Raw genomic sequence first — 20,765 nt, 5'->3', positions numbered from 1 at the left:
TTCACTTTACTGCGGAAGCTTTATCTTCACTCCTAACTGAAACCTTTTCAATATGGATAAAACGTGCCAATTTTGCTTGTTAGTTAGGTTTCTGCTCAGTGAACCATGACAGTTGTCCTTGTTGACGTGTAGAATTTCAGAGGGGTAATGAAAGCCAGAAATGTTAATTCCCCAAAATAGATAAACCAGAATATGTCCGAGAGTTTCAGGTATACCTTCAAAGGGCCACACAAGGATGGACAGGTGAGCCTCTCCTCTCTGTGTCAGAAGTGTTGGTTGGCTTGGGGAGTAAAACATACAGCCTCTTCATCCCTGGTAGTGACTTCGATCACTATCAAATCACTGGAGACGAAGACTTCTTTTGGATCATTATTGTACACGTCTGTGTCACCAGGCTTGGCTTTAGCTACTGTCTGTCACTCAGCTGGTGTTCTTACAGAATGCTAATTGTGCTCCATTTCAGCTGAAGAAATAATAACTGAGCATGCCAACAAATTGTTTGCTGTCACTGATGAAGCTTATAAGTGGCTGAAGAAAATGGATTTACAGAGAATAAAGGAAGAAGGTATGTTTTGAAATTACACAGATTTCTGTGCCCTCTAGTGGTCACTGTTTGGTAATGGTCTCTTAGTTTTACTCACTTCACTCTCCAGGTCAGCAGTGCTGTGGATGCTCACACAGCAGTCTAGGCAGCGAGAAACAGCCACCTCCACAGGGGGCTAGGGAAAGCGTGAGGTATTTGGTCTGCCCTCACAACTGGCTGCAGGGTGACTCAGATGGAGCAAAGCCCCTCTCCTGGCATTCAGTGGGTCCCAGCCTGCATGGAGCATGTGTGTGTGCGTATAAGTGCACACAGCTGTATGTGTAACTATGGCTCAGGGGCAGTCCTCGGGATAGAAACTTGAGCAAGGGGACAGAAGAGCAGCTGTCTTCATTTTCACCTATTACTGTTGTTTTCTAACTGTGCTTCAGCACTGCATTTATTGGCAGTTAAGTGGTCCCCGAGTTCTTGAAGACCAGTGTCCTAATAAAACTGATCTTCAACTTGTTTTTAAGACTTCTGTGAAAAGAAAATAAACACAATCAGGTTTATTTTGTTTTCGGTCATTTTACTTTGTATTAGATGAAAATTAATATACTTGGATGCTGTCAATTGCATCAGAGACCTTTTAGGCAAGCTGAAGACTTCATTGTGCCTACCCATATTTTTAAGGATAAGCACATATTCTAGTGGTAGAATTGCAAAACCTGTATAAAAAAGCAGAAATAAAGTGATCGGGCTTACAAATTGAACTGTATGTAAAGTACCAAAGTGGCTCTATTTTAGAGAATTTTATTGTGATATAAAGCTTTGTGTTACAATTTTCTATTCCAATAAAGACAAAATGATAAGACTGCATGAGGATGCTCTCACAGTCTTATAAGCAACATTATACCCTGTCATTGCCCCTTTAGAACTCAGTAAGCCAATGTATTGACTGCTGAAACTGAACCTTGAGAGGGGAAAGACACTCTTCTTAAAAAAGCCAAAAGCTATAGCAATCAAAACAGATGTTGAGTGTACAAATAATGACTAGCACAGCAAGGCACTTTGTCATGTAAAACAGTACTTCTTAAATGTGACAGTATGCGTATGAAGATATTTTGCTGACATATAAAATCGTAGTGGTAGATCTTGTTGTACTATTAAGAAAGAAAAGATGTCATGTCTTTCCATTTGGCACTAATTTCTTGTTTGTTTGTTTGTTTTAAATACAGACTTTGTGCACGATAGAGACTTGGAAAATGAAGTAGAAGATGAAAGCATGGCTTTTGAAGAACTTGCCTATAAAAAACCATCAAGAAAAAAAGGAAGATATGGGAAATGGTAATGAGAAAAAATATGCAGCTGCTATTCCGTCCTCTGGTAATCTAATGTTAGAATAAAATATTAAGCTTATTATAAAGAAGAATAGAGTGCTGGGGTCAGAAATTGGAAGAATGTGAAGGAAAAGCAACTTATGCTGTTGTTAACACTTCTGTCAGAATAATGATTTGTGCTGATAATGTAATTGGTAAAACCTATGGCAGGACACTTGAAAGGACAGTTTTCTTTCAGACTTATATTGCTTCTTGAAAGTAACCAAAAGCCAAAGAAACCAGCAAGTAGGAAGAAGCAGTCATGTTTTGGCCTTATCTCAGGGGTATTTTTCTTCCAAGTCTTCATTGTTTATGCTCTGTTAACTGATGTAATCATTCTTCTGAGCTGGAATACTCAGAAAAAAAGGTAGCTTCTCTGATTTTAAGAGGTTTTAATTTCTGTTTTTAGATTATTGTTGTAAACTTACTGTCTCTTGAGCCTTGTGTGTGGAAATTTTTAAGTCGTCGGGTGAGGTACTTGGGGTACCTCTCTTTTATATTTTTATAGACAAGAATGATCATTCCTATGCTTGTTCGTGTTTTGGGTTTGTTTGTTTTTTTTTTGACAGTGTACATACTTCTAATTAGATAAGTAAGAAAATCATGATGTTTCTTCTCTTTCATAAAGTTTTGATATGAACTTACCTGTACGTATTGAAATATAGATAATCTCTCTTTAAAGAGTATTACACGGTGTTTTATAAATTTCAATCAAAGAAAGCCTTTTGTAATGTTCAATAACATTTTATAAAATTTGTAAGATGGTTCAAACCGTGTGATTTTGTCTTATTTTTGAATGCTTTGGGAAAGCCACAGCTGACTGACCAGCTATATGAGCAGGGCACGGTTTGGGCTAGAGTTCTACGACGCTATTTCACTTCTGGGACTTCAGCATCTCCAACGTGTTCTAATCTCCTCATTTTAGATGGATGCGTTTGTATGTTACATGTGCATAATTACAGAGTTATTTAGTTGTTGAAATATTTTCTCTTGAGAAATGAACTGCTTGTATTCACAACAAATTGTTTTAATAATTATCTTTTGCCAAAAGCTTAGGAACTTGCTCTTATGCCCAATGTTTTCCAAGTGGGACAATTTCCATGGATAAAAATGAAGTGCTGCTGTAGAATGGAGCAGCGTGAGCAGCAGTGATGGTTTTCTATTGCGTTGTGATTGCTGCTGTCTGCCAGAAGACTCTTTACTAAGTGCCGCTTATTAAAGAAGCCTTGTTGCTTAAGTGTCTAGAAAGCAGTTTAAAAATACTCATGAATGAAACGTAGTGCTAGTCACTTGCTCTGTAGAAACCAAGGATTAGGCAAGCTAGAGCATTAATGTAACATCATTGGCTTTATTCTCTAGGACATAATGTATTTTGCATTTGAAATTACTCTTAGAGATTTTGCTGATTAGTTTCTTGAGTTGAGTGTTTACTCACGTATTTACTCATTTGTGGCAGTAAATGTTACCTAAACTTTCTAAGGTAATTACAATTTAAAACTCCTCACTCTTCAGGTTAAAGATCCAGGGATTGTATTTTTTCTTTCCCTTTATGGGAAAAATGAAGCTTTAAAAGTATCACCGTAAAACAGCAAGCAAAAAGAAAACAAAGGGAAGAAAGAACAGAAATTACACTGTGTTGATAACTTCATTTGGAGTGCATTTCTTTAGTGCAGGGACCCGTGATCCTTGGTCACTGGGTCACTGATAGCCAAAATTACAGGCAATTTGAATTTCAAGCTCACAGATTTAGAGACACGTTGGACCAAGATTTGAGCAGTATTCAAGCTGAAAAGGGAAATCTAGTTGGATTTCCTGTCAAGTGACAGTACTCACAGCTTTTTTTTCCTCCAGTGACATTGCACTTAAATAAACACAAACCTCTCTTTTCCACGTCAGTCTATTCAGATAATAAGTACCTGTGTGCATTAATCCTATTTGAGTGTTTAATTAGCAAGAAGGGATACACCCTTGGCTTTTCACTGATTTAAAAATCCTTCTTGCCCCTAGTGGAAGCCACAGTGTTCTAGCACCAGCTAACAGCCTTGACTCAGAGAGGCTTAAGAGCTGTGACAGATGCCTTGGTACATGCAAGATGCATGTTGCACTGAAACCCTTGGAGTTGAGTAGTGGATGCAGGCTGTCAAGCTGATCCGCCCACTTCTGCCTATCTAAACCTTATTGAGCTGAAAAGAATTTAGAGAAGGCTTCAAAAGTACAGAAACTGATGGCTTAAATTCTCTCCCCCTGCTGATACAAAAATGACATCTAAATGAAAAAGAAGGAAGAACCACTTACAGTAGTTGGAAGGTAGCTTTGGGTCTAAAATTCCAAATTCCTCAGGAAGAAAAAGATCTCTTATTTATTTGAACCTCATATTAATGCTGGGGATGTGTTGTAAGTGATGAGCACTTTCCACCTTTGTCCTGTACACCTCTTAAAAGCATTGTTGTATAATAGTGCACATAATTTTATTTCAAAATGCTCTCCAAATAATGATCTGTTAGAAACTCCAACTCAGCAAGACATTTAAACACTTGCTATGTTTTCAGTATTTGCTTTCATTCTCAAAAGGAAACCTATTGCCTTTATGCTCACAGAAAAATGTAGGAGGAAGGAAATTGTTGTAGTGTAAATAAAGTAAAAGGTTTGCTTGCCAGCAAACCCAATGAAGTTATTTTCTCCAAACCGACAGTGAATCCCCTTTCCTTACAGGAATGGGGACAACAGACATTGCTGCTGGGCTTCTGCCTTGCTTCTGGGAGCATTCAGTTTTCATGGAAACCTGCATACCCACAATTACTAAAGTGTCTCCAGGTCTTTCTGCGTATTAGACTTATGGCAACTCTGTCACTCAGGCTCTCAGTTAACATGTAATGCAGAAATGTACTAGCAAAACGCAAGGCAACATTCATACTCTTCACTTTTTTGTCTTGGTATAGTTGATATGGTCAGTTCTGCGTGTCTTCCCTAACATCCATGAAGAAATATATAGGTGTGTGGGAATGTACTTCTGCAAGAAGTTGTGGGACTACCAGGAATCAGGCCCAGCCAGCATGGGTTCATGAAAGGCACGTCCTGCTCAACCAATCTCATCTCCTTCTATGATCAAGTGATCAGCCTGGTGGATGAGGGAGAGGCTCTTGACGTAGTCTATCTCAACTTCAGCAAACATTTTGACACTGTCTCCCACTGTACTCTCCTGGGGAAGCTGGCAGCCCATGGCTTGGATGGGTACACTGTCTGCTGACTAAAAGAACTGGCTGGGCCCAGAGAGTGCTGGTGAATGGAGTTAAATCCAGGTGGCGACTGGTCACAAGTGGTGTTCCCCAGGGGTCTGTGTTGGAACCCATCCTGTTTAATATCTTTATTGATGACCTGGATGAAGAGATTGAGTGCACCCTCGGTAAGTTTGCAGGTTACACCAAGTTGGGAAGGAGTGTCGATCTGCCTGGGGGTAGGAAGGCCTTTCAGAGAGATCTGCACAGGCTGGATAGCTGGGCTAAAGCCAATGGGATGATGTTCAACGAGAGCAAGTGCCGAGTCCTGCACTTTGGCCAAAACAACCTCAGGCAATGCTACAGGCTTGGGGCAGAGTGGCTGGAAGACTGTGTAGAGGAAGTGGACCTGGGAGTGTTGCTTGATGCTCAGCTGAACATGAGCCAGCAGTGTGCCCAGGTGGCCAAGAAGGCCAATGGCATCCTGGCTTGTATCAAAGCAGTGTAACCAGCAGGAGCAGGGAGGTGATCACCCCCCTGTACTCAGCACTGCATTGGATGTACTTCGAACACAGTATCAAGTTTTGAGCCCCTCACTACAAGAAAGACACTGAGGCATGTTCAGAGAAAGGCAATGAAGCTCGTGAGAGATCTGGAGCACAAGACTTATGAGGAGCGGCTGAGGAAACTTATGGGAGACATGGTTCTCTACAGCTCCCTGAAAGGAAGTAACAGTGCAGTAGGGATCAATCTCTTCTGTACTGTTGAGAGCACTAGAGGGAATGGCCTCCAATTGCACCGAGGGAGGTTCGGGTTGGATGTTAGGAAAAATTTCTCTGTGGGATGAAGGTTTTGTTTTGTTTTGATTTTGCCTTCAAACTGGGATAGAATGTTTGAGGGGTTTAAAAGTTGGCAGTTTCCATATAAATAGGTTAGAGCAAAACATTTTAAGGAGATCTGCTAGCAAATAGCCAGTTTAAATAATGCTGGGCTCTGAGATATTCCAATATAATTAATGATATCCCAGTCAAAGTCACTATCTGTATAGTTTGGGGCACTTTGCACGCACTATATAGCCTTTCTCTCAGGAAGTTTACATTTCTAGTAGTCTTAGGCAGGGTCCCTAAAAAGAGAGGAGCCCTTGAACATAGAGTTGCCTAAAAGGACACTGAAGCAGAAGTGGATGAGGTCCCTTTTTCCTGTTGAGAAAGTTGAGTACCTCAGGACAACATACGGAGCAAAAAGGCACAAAGAGGAGAGCTGCTGGCTATCTGAAATGGTGTGTGTCTGCAAAAGACGTGTAGAAAGGAAGATACTGAGTAAAGGTGAGTTTCAGACCCCCTCCTTAACTCTTTGGAGCTTAGAATGGGAGAGTCAGAGATTCGGGGTGTCTGTAGTGCGCAGCCAAGAGGCTTGCATTAGTCTCTCCTTCAGAAGGACAGATCAGAGTTATTTTCATTTGGAAAGGAGGCAGCCAAATGAGACTTAGGGGAAGAAATGATGATGAGTACTTCTGTTTTCTGAGAAGTCAGGTTTTAAACTGGCCTCTCCCAGAAGGATGCTGAGCTGTGTGCTGATATGCCTAGGGGAGCTCACACTACAGCTACTGCTGAAGATGAGTTAATGAGGGTATTTTTGGCCAAAGGGAGAGTGAGGAGGGACCCATTTAGGAAAGGAGGATGTGCATTCTAGTTGCAGGTGTTAACACTAGTAGTCCTGCATTTAAAACAAACCAACAAACTGGACCTTGAAAGGAGATCTGCAGCTCCTGTGTCAGTGGTTCATGTTTATGAGGGCAAGGTTGCACCCCTGTGCTTTGGTAAGAGACTGCAGAACTTTTTGATGTGCAGTGATGCAGCTTCAGCAGGAGAGGTGGAGATACCAGCAGCCTGGAAGCCAGGCTCATCCTGTGCTAAGCCTGAATCCCCTATTCCCTGGGAGAGCACTCTGATACAGGGGCTAGTCAATGGTGACCCCTTCCATGCCTTGTGGGGAGGCCCTGGTTCTACTGCCATGCACAAATCTTGGGGAGTGCTTCACAGGACAGAAGCAGAAGCTGAAAAGGAGCTGTCTGCCTTATGGATCTGGCTGGACTTACAGGTAGGTAACATGTTGGACTGCTCAGCCTTGTCATAATATGACACTTCTGCATGTTTAGGAAGAGAAGAACTGGGTCATACCAATAGTGATGCAGCCCAGTATCTTGGTTTTAGTATTGGACAACGGCTGATCTTACCCATTTTGTTCAAAAGCTCTCTGCATTCCCTCAGTCAATCTGCTCCTTGACAGGATCAAGTATGAAGTGACATTACCTTCAAGGCTAGGAACCCCTGCCCTGGGGTCCAGTAAATATGGGTATTAATGTTGCTTACACAGCTCCATCAGCTCTTGGAACTGTGAAGTTTTAGGACAACTAAACCTTTGCAATCTTTTTTTGTTTTCCCTTAAAAGTGGTGCAGTAGCTTATCAGTGCTGCTGTATTCATTTGAACCATGATTGTCAGGCAGGTACAAAGCATTTAAATCTTTGTTTGAACAAATCATGCATAACTGTTTTCCACAGTTCATTGATATAATCATGGACAAGTTTCCTTAAAGCTGTATTTTGAGCAGTCAACAAGGAACTCTTGGCTGGAGACGTGCATAGAGAGCAGAGGAATCAAGCTGAAGTGAAGAAGGAAGTAATGAAAAAGCTGTAAGCTTCCAATTACTCAGCTTGTCTTGGTAAATAAAGTGCCTGGGCGGCTCTCACTGCTTTTTGACCCTGTCACTTTGAATGTGTTTGCTATTCAGTCTGATGCTGTTCAAATAAGATTAAACACCGTCTAATAGGAAGGACTTTCCCAATATGTTACATTCACAGTTTCTCACCACTCTGTTTTGGCGAGAGGAGTCACTGATGCTTAACAAAGGAATAAACCTGTAGTACTGTACCTGTAAGCCGGGGTATTCATAGCTCTGCAGCAGCCTTGTTGCAGTGGGGAAAAGGCTTTGTTGTGTGGAGTAGTTTTGTGATGGCAACTCAAACTTGCTCTCTGTTTCACAGACCTGTGAACACGGGTGAAGAGAAAGGAGAATACTGCCTCTTTCCACCCCTTGCTTTAAGGCTGTAAGTCCTTCCTCTTCCCCTCACCTTGCCCATCTTGTGCTTTAGAGTTCACAAATTATTCTCTCTACCTATTTTTGCTGGGGTGCCTTCTTGAAACTTCTGTGGCTTCTGAGTTGCCAAGATGTCAGTGCAGCTGAAACTTCAGTAGGTAGTGCTCTGGGTGACCCTCTGTAATCATCTGGTAACACAGCCTGTGCCTTTAATTGGCATCAGTAATACATCTGCTTTCTTGGTTGAAGCCTTTTTATAGGAATTGCTAGAACATAATCTGAAGAAATTGTGTTCTTAGGAAGGAAAGGACACAATCTTTCTCTGATCAAAGCTATGGACCTCTATCTCTGTATTCCTGCTAACAAAACTGGGGTGAAATGAAGGAAAAAAATGCCACTTCTCATCTGACTTTTATCTTCCAGCAGTCCCTGTTTTGTACTCTGCTAAGGCTACTATAAAATGAAGAAAAAAAATATGGGATAAAATCTATCTAGGTTGACAGACCATTATACATGCTTAAGAAGGATCACTCACTTGGCCAATCACCCTGAAAAAAGTCTCAAACTGTACTTGAGCACTGCTTTCCTTCAAACATAGAGGAAGCATTTAATTCCAGGAGACAGTTATTAAAGAGGAGTACCGATTTGTCACGAGACTGGAGGTTAAAGCTTGACATTTGGAAACAGTGAGGTGTATGACTGAAACGGACCGTTTGTGACAGGGAAAAGAGAAAGCAAAATAATCCTGATTGTCGGATATCCTCTGCTCCTTTCTGTTCCCAAGAGGTAGGGTGGAGATGATCAGCGGTGAATAGCACGTGGGATGTTAAAGCGACTTTTTAGTCAGCACCTAATAGAACATCTCTAGAAGTCTCTCCTTCCACTGGGTGTTAGCTAGGAAGCAATGTCATACTTCAAAATGAAGCACTTGAGCAGTGGGTGTGCGTGGAGGAGAGAGTGAGATCATGCTGTAAAAAGTGCTCGCATTTTTAGCCAGACAGTACTCCTGCAGCAAATAAAATCTCTCTCTCCGACAGATGGAGGAGAGGTGAGTGGGAGGGAAGTTTGGAAGCGCACTTTGTCATTTCTGTTCACTCATCACTTCGGCTGCAGGGGAGGGTGCAGGAAATACCGGGCGATAAAAGGGTGGATTAAAAAGTGCAACGGCATCAAGGAGATATGTGCAGCTCTCGTAATTATGGAGCAGATTTCACCTGGGGCTGTCAAAATGCTTTGCGAACATTAGGCAGCTGAGCTTAATGGTGTCCCAGCAGGCATGTATCGATCATTCCTATTTAGAAATGGAGAAATTTGGGAACAGTGAGTATGTGATGAGCGTTAGGTGCACAAGGATATTGATTGTAGGGCTGGGCCTCGTCTGATTGGCTCCTTCTGCTCTCTGCTCTCAGTACAGGACCTCACTCTTGATACACATCATTCAGACTCAGACAAGCTGCCTGGCATTAACACAAGCAATTCCACACGTGCCTGACCCAGCCTTACTCTGGAATACACCGTCACTTATTTTCCCTGATCAAGCTTAATTTACCTGTCACTTTCATTAGAGCCGATGACCTTAAAGCTTTCCTAGAAAATGAGTTTTCTTCTCTGAGAATGGCAGAGAAAAAATCACCATGTGAGAGTATCTGTGCTGTTGCCACCTGCAAAATCTTCTCTTTCCTTCTCAGTATTTACTTAAACAGGATGGGGGAAAGGGTGGAGGAAGGAAGGATCTCTGATCACTTGTTGCAGTATAAATCCATTAGCTTTCCACAAATAGAGCGTTAGGAAAATGTTCCTCACCAGAGGGTGGTGGGCATGGAACAGGCTCCCCAGGGCAGTGGTCATGGCCCCAAGTGCCGGCGTTCAAGAAGCATCTGGACAGCGCTCTCAGATACAGGGTTTGAGTTTGGGGTGGTCTTGCGTGGAGCCAGGAGTTGGACTTGGTGATCCTCGTGGGTCCCTGCCAACTTGGGCTGCTGTTGCGAAGGCAAAAGGTCAATACAACGACTATGTGGAGATGTATTCGGGTGAAATGTTTAAACACGGGCTCAGAAGGATCTGCAAGTTCTGCTGCTCACTCGTGCTTGTGGGAAAGTAGAGTAAATCTGGTAGAAGTCAGATGGATTTCACCAGTACAAAAGGAAAGCAAGCAAAAACCGGGTCAGATCCTCCAAGTGTTAAGGCAGGGCAGACAGGTCTCAGTGTTCAAACTGAGATGGGCTTTCTGAACTAATCTGATCCACTCATTCAGTCAGAAATGAAAAAGAGATGTTCTCTTGGCATTTTGACTGACGTTGATAGCACAGAACTGCTGGTGAAGGCCTTGGGTCAAGGAACCTCTGACTTTCTCAGTGAGCTTCTAGAAGGTATTGATCACTGTGGCTTAGGAGAATGGGTCTCTCTATATACAGTGATTTCTTAAGCTGAGTTCCCCAAACATGAGAGTTGGCTGTTTTTCTCTGGGAGGTGTTTACTTCTGTCTCACAAGGGCTTGGTGTTCTGATTGCTCGATCAGATATCCAAAGTGGAAACAACTCCTGGGTTGGTGCTTTCTAATGCTTATCTCCAAAAAATCAGTCCTGTTTGTTCCAGCTTCACTCAACTGGGCTACCAAAATGCGTTCTGCAAATATCTGGCATTCATCATCTTACTATTTTTATAATGGCAAACTATTTGCGTCTCAAATGCTGACTCATAAAGCAAGGTATTTCACTGAAGCTGAAAGGGAAACGACCCTGCATCTTTTCCAACTTGTTTGGCATTTCATTTTTTCATCCCTCTATGGGGATCTCTGTCCTACTTTCTGTCACGCATATTAGTGTTGGCTGATTGATGTGAAGAGATACAGAGCCTTGAGCCAAAACAGTTTTACAAACAAATACAGATTTATTTATTTTTTCTACTTCATTTATAAGAAAAAAAAAATCTTAAGCAAAATGAAAAAGTATTAACTGACTCATGTCCAGATTGACTTTGGAGTAGATTAACAAAGGAACCAAAATTTAAGTTTGATGGTTTTATTTTTCTGCCTCAGTGAGAAAAGGCAGACTGAAGAAATGATGGCTTCAAAAAGACGTGCAATTAATAGTTTCTACTAGAATGTGTTTACAGCTTATGACATATAACAAAGCCTCGAAAATAAGTAGGTAACCTCCTCTGCTTCTGGGCATCTTGAAGGGCACGTGGTCAGAAAGAATTCCTAATTCAAATAGTTTTAACTTCAAAATATCACTCAATAAATATCTTGTATCCATAATATTTCATGTAATTATATGTAACTGATTAAAGCGTATTGAGCTTTTGCCTTTTGTGTAATTGGAATTTCCACCCAAATTGCCTTAAATAATGAATAAAAAGCAATCCCCTTAGAAATGAGAAGCATTATCTGCTTTTTTTCCTAATAGAATGCAGTCTAAAAATTAAGATACCTAATTATACATCCTTCCAGTTATCAAAGAAAAAGTACCAGATTTAGTAAAAACACCTCACTTACTTTCAAAAAAGCATGTCTTAATAATTACTAAAAGTGAGAATCGATCTTCAGAAAAAATAAGTATAACAAATACGAGCTAAGAATAAAGCCACATTTTGAATCAGGATGTGTTCTTTGCTGAACTAAATAATGTTAAAATTAGCTTCCGCAGCCTTACCCATATGGTACCTTTCTATTTGAGCTCCTGTAGGCTTTGTGTGGATTTGATGATAGCTGCTTTGTTGAGTTCAATTCTTTTAGGATTTCTCTCTGATGTCAGTTGAGTAATGAAGAATTAACCACTGGTCTCAAATGATGTGGTGACCTTAAACCTGCTTCTTTCTCTTCTCCATTCAGTGAAACCACGCTACAGCAAATGTGTTAGGCACTCAAATACGAAGCGCATGGCTCTGCAGTGAAATCCAGGATCCTTAGTACAGAAATACATGCAATTCAAATATAGCATAAAGATGCTTAAGGATGCGATCCAGCGCAGCCATTACACTGACTTATGAGACCACTAAATCACGCAGACAGCTGCCCCAAGTGAAATGCAAGGAAATGCTGGAGAGGTGAATGAAACTCTGTTAGAGTTGCCTTGGTCTACACAGGAACCATCTCTCTAAAGTTCCATCCTGAGAATGTTATGGAAATGCAGGGAGCATTTGGACAGAAAATGAGAGTAAGGTCAAACTCTTTCTTGCCCCATATATTCAAAGCAACGTCTCCCATCCTGACACCATGACAGAAAGCCAAGCTGAACACAAGGTTCCCACTTGGCTCTTTCATATTAAGAGTCACTAAGAGATTTACTAGGTGAGCAAGGGAGGGGATGCCGGGAGCTGGACTAGCACTGAGGTCACTTCATGACAAAGCCTTCTTGATGATTCTGCAGCTTACACTAAATGGCCACTGGACAGAATGCAGGTGCTTAGAGTATTTGGAGGTGGCTAACTGGAAGAGTTGATGCTCAAGAACATAATTCTGGTTTGGTGAATTTAAAGCTTACCTCTGCACCTTTCAGTTCCTGCTTATATCTAGCTCTTGGTCACTCCTCTGAGAGTCTGGGAGTAATAGAACCAGCACAGCTTTGTTTCTCAGGAGATGGCTACTAATTGTTTCCCTTTGGAGTTAGGCCATGTTATTTTAAAAAGTACTCAATAAATAAACACAGCTTTAAGTCATGTGCAAACATTCCTATCCTACAGGAGTTACTAACAGCACCCACTCATTGATTTTATAGCAGAGAGGTTCAGCTTTCCTTTAAATTCTTATCTCAGCAAGTGGCCGCAGGAAAACAGCCTCAGACTGACTTTATTCTGAAAGAATTCTGATTGAAAACCTGCAGCATTTACCACAGTGTGATTCTCTCAAAATGAACCCCTCCATTGGAGCACTCACTGAGTATTCCAAACTGCTCAGGGGGTAATTTTGTCACCAGATGCTCCTATGATCTCACAGTGTAGGTGTATTTAATACTGTAATGTTGAAATTTGAATGAAACATTTATTTATTTTTTTAATATCTAAACTAAATGAATACCTATTCCTGCCTTTAAAACAACTTTGAATATGTAAAGCAAGAATTTGTTCACATGGTGATGTTCTTTGCCTCATCAGTGTTCTGGAGAGGCGGTTTTTTTTTGTGAGAGGCCTGACTTTCAAGTGCAATTCATACTCATTGTGGTACATGAAACACTGAGTAAGGTGAAATAATGGCTGTAGCATCCTTAAATCTTCCCATGAAAGGGCAAAGGTACAGCTTGCCCCGACTGTATTCAGAACATAATGCTAAAGGCAGTTCTGCATAGACTACGTTCATTTCCTCAGCACTGATTCTTGGGAACTTGTCACACACTGTATGGCGCTGGCATATCGCCAAGGAGTGCATTCTCACATGCATGGCCTATGCACATTATCCAGACAGTATTTAAAAATACTTGAAACTCCAGATAGCCTTCATCAAGTACATGAAGTGGGAAGAATGAGTACAGGGAACACTCGTTTTCTCTTTGGAGAGCAGCATCTCTAGGTTTGTCCCTGAAAAGAGTAAAGTTATCCATAAAGGCATCTCACTGAGTTTCAACAGGCAGACTAGGAGTTTTCACATCTTTACTTGCTCTTTTGTTCATCTCTAATGGTAGAACTCAAACAGATCATTACAATTACACCCTTATACAAAGATAGTGCTTTGAATTAAATCTTCCATTTCATTCAAAGGTGTAAGGTATGCCACTTTTCAGCACAAGCTTCGTGTAAGGGAACTGCATCCTTTCATAATCTTGTGGTGATCTTCAGCTCAGACACTAGAGGATAAAGCAATGTCTAACCACTCTGCTCATGTTTTCATTCTAAACTTCACTACTGTCTGTATAAAAGCCCTCAAACAGACGCTGTATTCACATTTTGTTAAGTAAACAAAAGACAGACAGCTGGCGAGATGCAGGATTTTTCATTCAAATCAGTTTGCAGATACTGTCCATTGGGCTTTACTGATGATGTGAATAAGTTGCCTGGGTAGCAAAATACAGTCCCCAGGCTCCCAGGGTATGAGCAAATAACCCACTGTGGGCCCATTCTTAACAAGTGTAGAGGGATTAGAAACCAGTTGCTTACTTTGATCTGTTTCTCTTCTGCTTCCTCATTTGAGTGTGACTTGCTGGCTGTTTAAGGGAAGGAAAAATACTGTTTGTTGCAGGGGAAAATTTTGAAGTGAACTCAAGCTTTTGGGTGACTTAGTATTTTTTCCAAGCAAACTACAGCTTGACAAGATAAAGGGACACAGGCTCCACTGCCTTGTGGTGGTGGTGGGCATGAAGTGAGGTGCCGTATGTGGTCTCTGAAGCGGTTTGCAATGGATTTACACCAGCTTTGAAGACGGCCATCTTCTCAGAGGGAAGAAAATTGCCACCTGTTTTTCCTTTGTCACCTTTTCACCATTGAAATGTCAAGTCAGGTTTTCCGTGGCGTAGATGGAGACTGTGAGGAATGCTGTCGAATGGGAGAAGTATAAATAAAAGGTTGTAGCCATCTGTAGCTGTAACAATAAATAGCATAGTCTGTAGACTTAGTACTTCCTCCATGTCTTCTGTCTGAGGATACTGAAAAAGCATTCACGTCAGTGCACTGTTCCTCATTATTCAGCATATAAAGAAAAATTTCAGCCCTTTCAGCCGGAGTAAACTTAGCTTAATCTTAGCTTCATTCAAAGTAGTTTAAAAGCTTATTCTAGGTGATTAGGAATGCAGTTTATGCATATTTATTCCTATAACAGATCATCTATGCTATAATGCTCCTATGGTAACCGTTTCAGTTACAGTCTCAGGTGAAAGCAGGACCTTACAATTAGCATTGGATTAAGAACTCAAAAAGAGGCTGTGAGTACAAATCTGTGCCCAGGAATGAGTGACAGGACACTTCTTAACCGGAGTATCTTATGCTGAGTTTCAATAAGACATCTCTAAAATACGGTTAGCTCTGTTCTGAACTGAGCTGGGAAGGGGAACAGAGGATTGTGCGTGTGAAACATATGTGGGAAGGAGCAGGGAAAGGAGATCATTTCCCTTTCTCCCCACGGGTCTATTACTGTATCAGAAGGACGCACAGCACAGGAAAAGCTGTGTTAGGTATAGTATTCTTATCTGGATGACCTTGGTTTAGAAGACCCCTCAACCTTTTTTCTCCACTTTCTTTCACTGCACTACAAGGAGAAGGGCAAAAAATCAGAGGAAAAATGGCATGCTGCCACGTGGCTGTGTGCTGAAACGCCACCTCCATCAAGACTCCAGTAAAGCATTTAACAGCCTGCTCTGGCCTCTCAAGTCTTTCTCCTTTGCTTGGCTCTAGATAACAAGTCAGCTGTATAGAAGCACTTTCAGTACTTCAGCTCTGTCCTCTGGGGTTGGGCAAAGTTCAGTAAGGCCAGTGGAAAAGCACACACTTTCTCATGATATTTCACCTCATCCATGTGCATTTCTTGCACTTTCGTTTTCCAAGTCTAAGTCACAAAGGCAAATGAAATGACTTCATAAGGGGTTCAAAAGTTTGTAAATAATGTAACACTGAATATTGACACGGGAAGAAAAGGAAAGTGCTATCCAAAAAGGTAGCATGGCTTTTAAAGCACTTCTTTGTTAAAGTCAATGCCATGTGCATTATACTAGGTTTGGTCTTCTAAAATTAGAAGAGTGTCTGGGCTGTGGGGTGGCCCCTACATTAGAACCAGTGAGCAGGTTTTTCTTTGAGCAGACAGCAGTCATGGTTTCCCTACGAACTGTTCTTTGCCTCCAGTTAAGCTTTGCTTCAATTTGAGTAATGTCAGTCCCTACTGTGAGCTGTTAATGCAGCAGCTGTTGGTGCCAACACTAAAAAAAAGGGACAGTGCTTATGCAAAGCTACCCAGGGGTGACTATACGTGCTCACCCAGCAATCAGTTGGCAGCCATAAGTGAGGAGCAGCTACATCCGGGCTACTTTTCCCTCATGAGAGAAAGTAATTTGGCTTATTGTGTTCTATCTAGCTTCATGTTTTCACAAAATACATAAAAGACCACTACATTTCAAATATCTGCCCTCCTGTTAGTTTTGGGTGAGAAGAGGGAAAATTCAAAATAAGACAGTTGGAGAAAATCACAGCCAGGGATGTCTTTTTTCCTCAGGAAGTCAGGCTTGAAACAGTTAATGCCTGTATCGTGTATTTGTCTACTCGTTCTTCTATCTCCAGGGTTCTTATTTTCAAGATGCTCTTATTCACATAACCATAGCTGAGGCTTCAAAAAATCATTGCTGTATTCTGAGATTCATTTTTTTTAAAGTGCTGCCAGAAGAGGTTCTCCTGATTTGAAAAACTCTTGGTGAATTGATGTCTTTCCATTAGAGTCCAGAATAAATAGCTGTTTCTAACCAGAGCTTCCAAGAGATATGGAATATCTGGATATACCAGTCATCCTAAGCATGTAGAAAAGCAGCAGCTGGTGACTGATTTTAGACATCTTCCCCTAAATATTGAAGGGTGCTTTGTAATGTAATATTTTGATCTATAATTGAGTAATGCCAAGAAGTCCTAGCTGACAGTGGAGCCTGAAGATACTATTTTTTGTATCTACGTGCAGTGGGAGATAATCCTTTCCCCAGTTCCCCCCTATCCCTTTCCCCCGAAATATCATAATTGCTAATTAGGCAAAGAGTGGATGAGGAAAGACAGGCGCCACGAAGTGACTTGTGCCAGACTCCAAAGCAGATCAGTGTCTGAGCAGAGAATAGAGCTCAGTCTCCTGCCTCTCCATCAGAATCTCTTCCGTGGACTCCTCTGCCACCCTACAAGGACCCCAGAAAATGTTGCATTTTGAACATGGCTTGACAAAACTCAAAAGTTTAGGAAACATAAATGCTTAAAAGGCAGAAGGCTGTGTGAAATGCTTGAAATATACTGTGTCTTAGCATACGGCTCTGCAGCACTCATTATCTTGCGCAGTGTTGTTAAAGTTTTTGTTGAGAGAAGAGAAAAAAAAGGAAAAAGAAAAAAGATGTACGTTTATTTCAAGGGTTCAGATACCTCTCATGCTTTTCAAGCATGTCATGCTGCTGTGACATCTCCTGAGAATAATAGTCCTGTTAAGTTCATACATTAGCATAAATGCATGAACACTCCATGCACTCACCATGCACAGGCCTGTCTTGTCTCCTGGCTTTGTCAAAGGGATACAATTGCTTTCCCATCACATCATTTTCTTAATAAGCTTTCCTTTCTTGTAGAACTTTTCTTTCTTTGTTATTGACTTGGATTGCAAATGATCTTTATTTTTCTATTCTTCTGAACTACATAGCTAAATGTAAGTTCCTATGGATATGAAAGAGGTTATGAGTCATAAAAACAAATATCTTAACTTCTCCTTGTGTAGGTTGTAATCCATTAAAAACAGTCTTACTCCATGTAGTTTAACATTGTACTTCTTTCCTATCAGAACTGACAAACTATAATTAATTGAAGTGTAATTTTGGTCCCAGCTCAAAACACTATTAGACCTGTGGGTCTCAATGCATTTATAATAATTTGATGTACAGAAATACTCCAGTTTACATCACCACCTCTCAGTATTGTACTACGGTGATAAAGAATGGAATAATTAGGATTGCATGGCAATCTTTTGGGGGTATTAGGGTAGGACAAGGAAAGGGATGTTTCATGCTCTGAACTCTCCTCCCTGCTGGTTACCAAAGAACGGATTGCCACTTGCTGCAGGGTCTTTGTGTTTCTGTATGAAGTTCTGTCCATTTTCAGCACTCATGAGGATATAGTAAGAGCAGGCTGGTCTTAAAATATCTTCCTTCATGGTTTTCCCAGCCTGAAGTGCTTGCTGAGGAGTCTCACTAAGGTCTGTGTCTGGGAGATCACCACCTGTATAGGCTTATCCCATGAATTCTCCTTGAGAAGGGGTGGCAAAGTGCTGAATGCGTTTGTTTGCCTAAGATCCTTCTGTGTCATCCGTGCTTCTTTTGGAGAGGCTGAGAAAGCCACCAAGAACTCCTCCATGGTCAGCACTGCAAAAACATAAGGAAGCAACAAGTTCTGTCTTGGAGAAGAAATATAAAAGGCATGTCACAAACAAGCAGAAAACAGTGGTGATGGTGCCTTGCTTGCTATCTGAATTTTAGGTGTAGTGACTGTGAGGAGGAAAATATGGATTCCTTATCCATCTTTCCTAGAATCATAAGCATTATTAATGAGACTGGACCTTTCTCAAAAGATACTTTTCAATTGTTCTTTATGAAGGCACAGGAAATAAGATGCTTCTTATGATGATGCAAAAGCTCATATTTCATCCCTTATTTCATATCATTTGGGAAATTATACAGATCAAATCTCCAGTTTTCAAATTCGTGCTTTTCCCACCAAACACGAGTCAAGACAAGTCCTTGTTTTACAAGATAAGTGTTGATTTGACCAATAATTACTTCAGGAAGAGCCTACAGCTGTGTTACACAGAAGACAAACTGCAGTATGTTGGTGCATCCCTTTCTTTTACATCTAGGAAGGTGACAGGCAGTGGCCACATTTCCCAGAGATGCAACAGAGACTAGGTGGTTTGAGTCCAATCCACCTGCTATTGGAAACAGAAATATTTTCTGTTTCAGCCTTTTCATTTGATAAGGAAGTGACGAGTTGAATTTCCCATCAAGAAAAACATATATTGCCCATCAGGATCCTGAAGAAGTGCCCAGAAATTCAGTGATGACTCTCTTGCTCTGTAAGTAGCAGTTGTTTAGCTCTGGCAGTGCTCAGAAGTCAGACATCTTCATCAGTACTGATCCATGCTAGATTAAATGACCTTGAGGTGAAACACTGTGTCATGCCAGTGCTCAGAGTTTACTGATCTGTTTTTCCCATCTCCTATTTTCTTCATAGTATTCAATTTCTACAGTAAGAATATAGACATGATTAAAAACTACACACTAGCTGCTTCCAAATGCTATAAATTGTGTAATTCACAAATATATCGGTACAAACATTATCTCATGCTGTTTGCAGCTAAATTCTCTGTTGCCTGAGCCATTAGTGGCAACGAAAATCAATGTCTCCTATAAGCTAAGGTTCCTCTTCAATTAACATGAGGGCATGAGATAAACAGATATGTAGCAAGTAGGGATATTCATAGCAGGAAGAACATTCACAACTTCTGAGGAAAGAAGGGAGAATATTTTTAAAGCTATGTTGTCAACCAGGGAATTTGGCTTCTTAAGAATTCACAAGGAGATATATGTGTATGTAGGTGTCTAAATACCTTTGAGAATCTAGGGTACTTTCAAAAAAGGCATCCAGGATCAGATATCTGTAACAATAACGATAAATATTGAGGCACAGAAAGTCAGGCAGTTTGAGTTCTCTATCTGCTTGTGGCTTGCTATGTGGCCCCCATCAGGTCTCTCTGTGCCTCAGTCTTCTCTCTTCTAATATTCATCCAAGATTAACCTAAATAAAGTTCATGAATCTTAACTGTTTTGCTGTAGCTCCAAATTATGATCAGGTCACCCGCTAATGAAGATCTTATATGCGTTACAACATTGTATGAGATTCCAGTCAAAGTTGATAAGCTTTGAGATCTTTAAGAGAAGGACATCACTAGTATACAAAATGTCTCCTCTGAGAAGTGCCTTAATGAGGATCATGCTACCCTGCAAGTCTTTCTAGAGGGCAAGACTTACAATCCAGCATTTCTTCATTTAGCACAGGAATTACACAAATTCAGAGTGCCAGGGAACGTCAGTCAGTCACAGCTTCTACTGATTTGATACCATTGAGTCTGTCTTCCAAACACATCTTAACTATTTTTGAGAGCAATCTACTGAGAATTATCCCACCTCATGAAACTGTTGCCTAAATGACACCTATTATCAATGCTCCTTCCATTGCAACTTCTAATAATCTGCAATTGATGCTGATATTAGACTTAGAAACTGAAATAAGTCAGTATGTTTGATAACACAGCTTACTTTGTGAAACTACAATAAAAGTTAATTCTGAAAAGAAGTACAGAGTTATGTAAATTGTAATTATTCCTGGTTACACAGTAGTAAGTTGCTAAAGTTGGGGTTTTGCTTTGAGTCTGGTCTACTGTCTGTGAATGAAGAAGTTCTGGATTTCTTGATTTTGTGATTTTTTTCAGTGCTTTTGCGTAAATGACTGTAATGTCACTGTTTTAGCAAAATGATACATTTCCTTGATTCCATTCAGGTATTAGGACTCAGTTTCTATTTGGAGTTATTTTCTTAATTACATTTGGCATACCTCTAAGGAATAGCATGGATGTGAACTCTGATTTTTGAAAATAATTTTTGAGGATGGAGGGTAAAATACATCTTGTTCCATACAGTTAGGCATGAGTTTATTGCACTTTAGATAATGCCTTCCAGTTTCACTTTTTTACTGATGTTTTATTACTTCTTCTTTAGAATGTCTGAAAAATTTGCCTCTAGAGTTCTAACAGCGTCTGACTTTCATTGGCCACTCTCACCTTTATCCGTATTAATTCCTTCATCTTTTGCCCCATGTATTTCATATATTAAAGCCATAAAACAGGAGG

The 20,765-nt window shown here is 40.7% G+C and overlaps 1 protein-coding gene across 4 annotated transcripts in view; it reads left to right on the top strand.

The window, feature by feature from the left end:
- The window catches only part of TRANK1 (tetratricopeptide repeat and ankyrin repeat containing 1), a 52,103-nt gene extending 49,433 nt beyond the window's left edge, over nucleotides 1-2,670 (top strand). For all 4 annotated transcript variants that reach the window (XM_004939508.5, XM_046931360.1, XM_004939507.5 and 1 more), the window contains 2 exons: nucleotides 464-565; nucleotides 1,759-2,670. In XM_004939508.5, coding sequence (XP_004939565.2) covers nucleotides 464-565; nucleotides 1,759-1,871 — 215 coding nt within the window. In that variant the 3' untranslated portion in view covers nucleotides 1,872-2,670. The remainder of the gene's footprint in view (nucleotides 1-463; nucleotides 566-1,758) is intronic.
- Nucleotides 2,671-20,765: the final 18,095 nt, after the last annotated feature.

This window comes from Gallus gallus, chromosome 2, assembly GCF_016699485.2.
Source record: "Gallus gallus isolate bGalGal1 chromosome 2, bGalGal1.mat.broiler.GRCg7b, whole genome shotgun sequence".
NCBI lineage: Eukaryota > Metazoa > Chordata > Aves > Galliformes > Phasianidae > Gallus > Gallus gallus.
The sequence above is the reverse complement of the archived record's forward strand: the minus strand, read 5'-3'. Positions and strand labels throughout refer to the sequence as shown.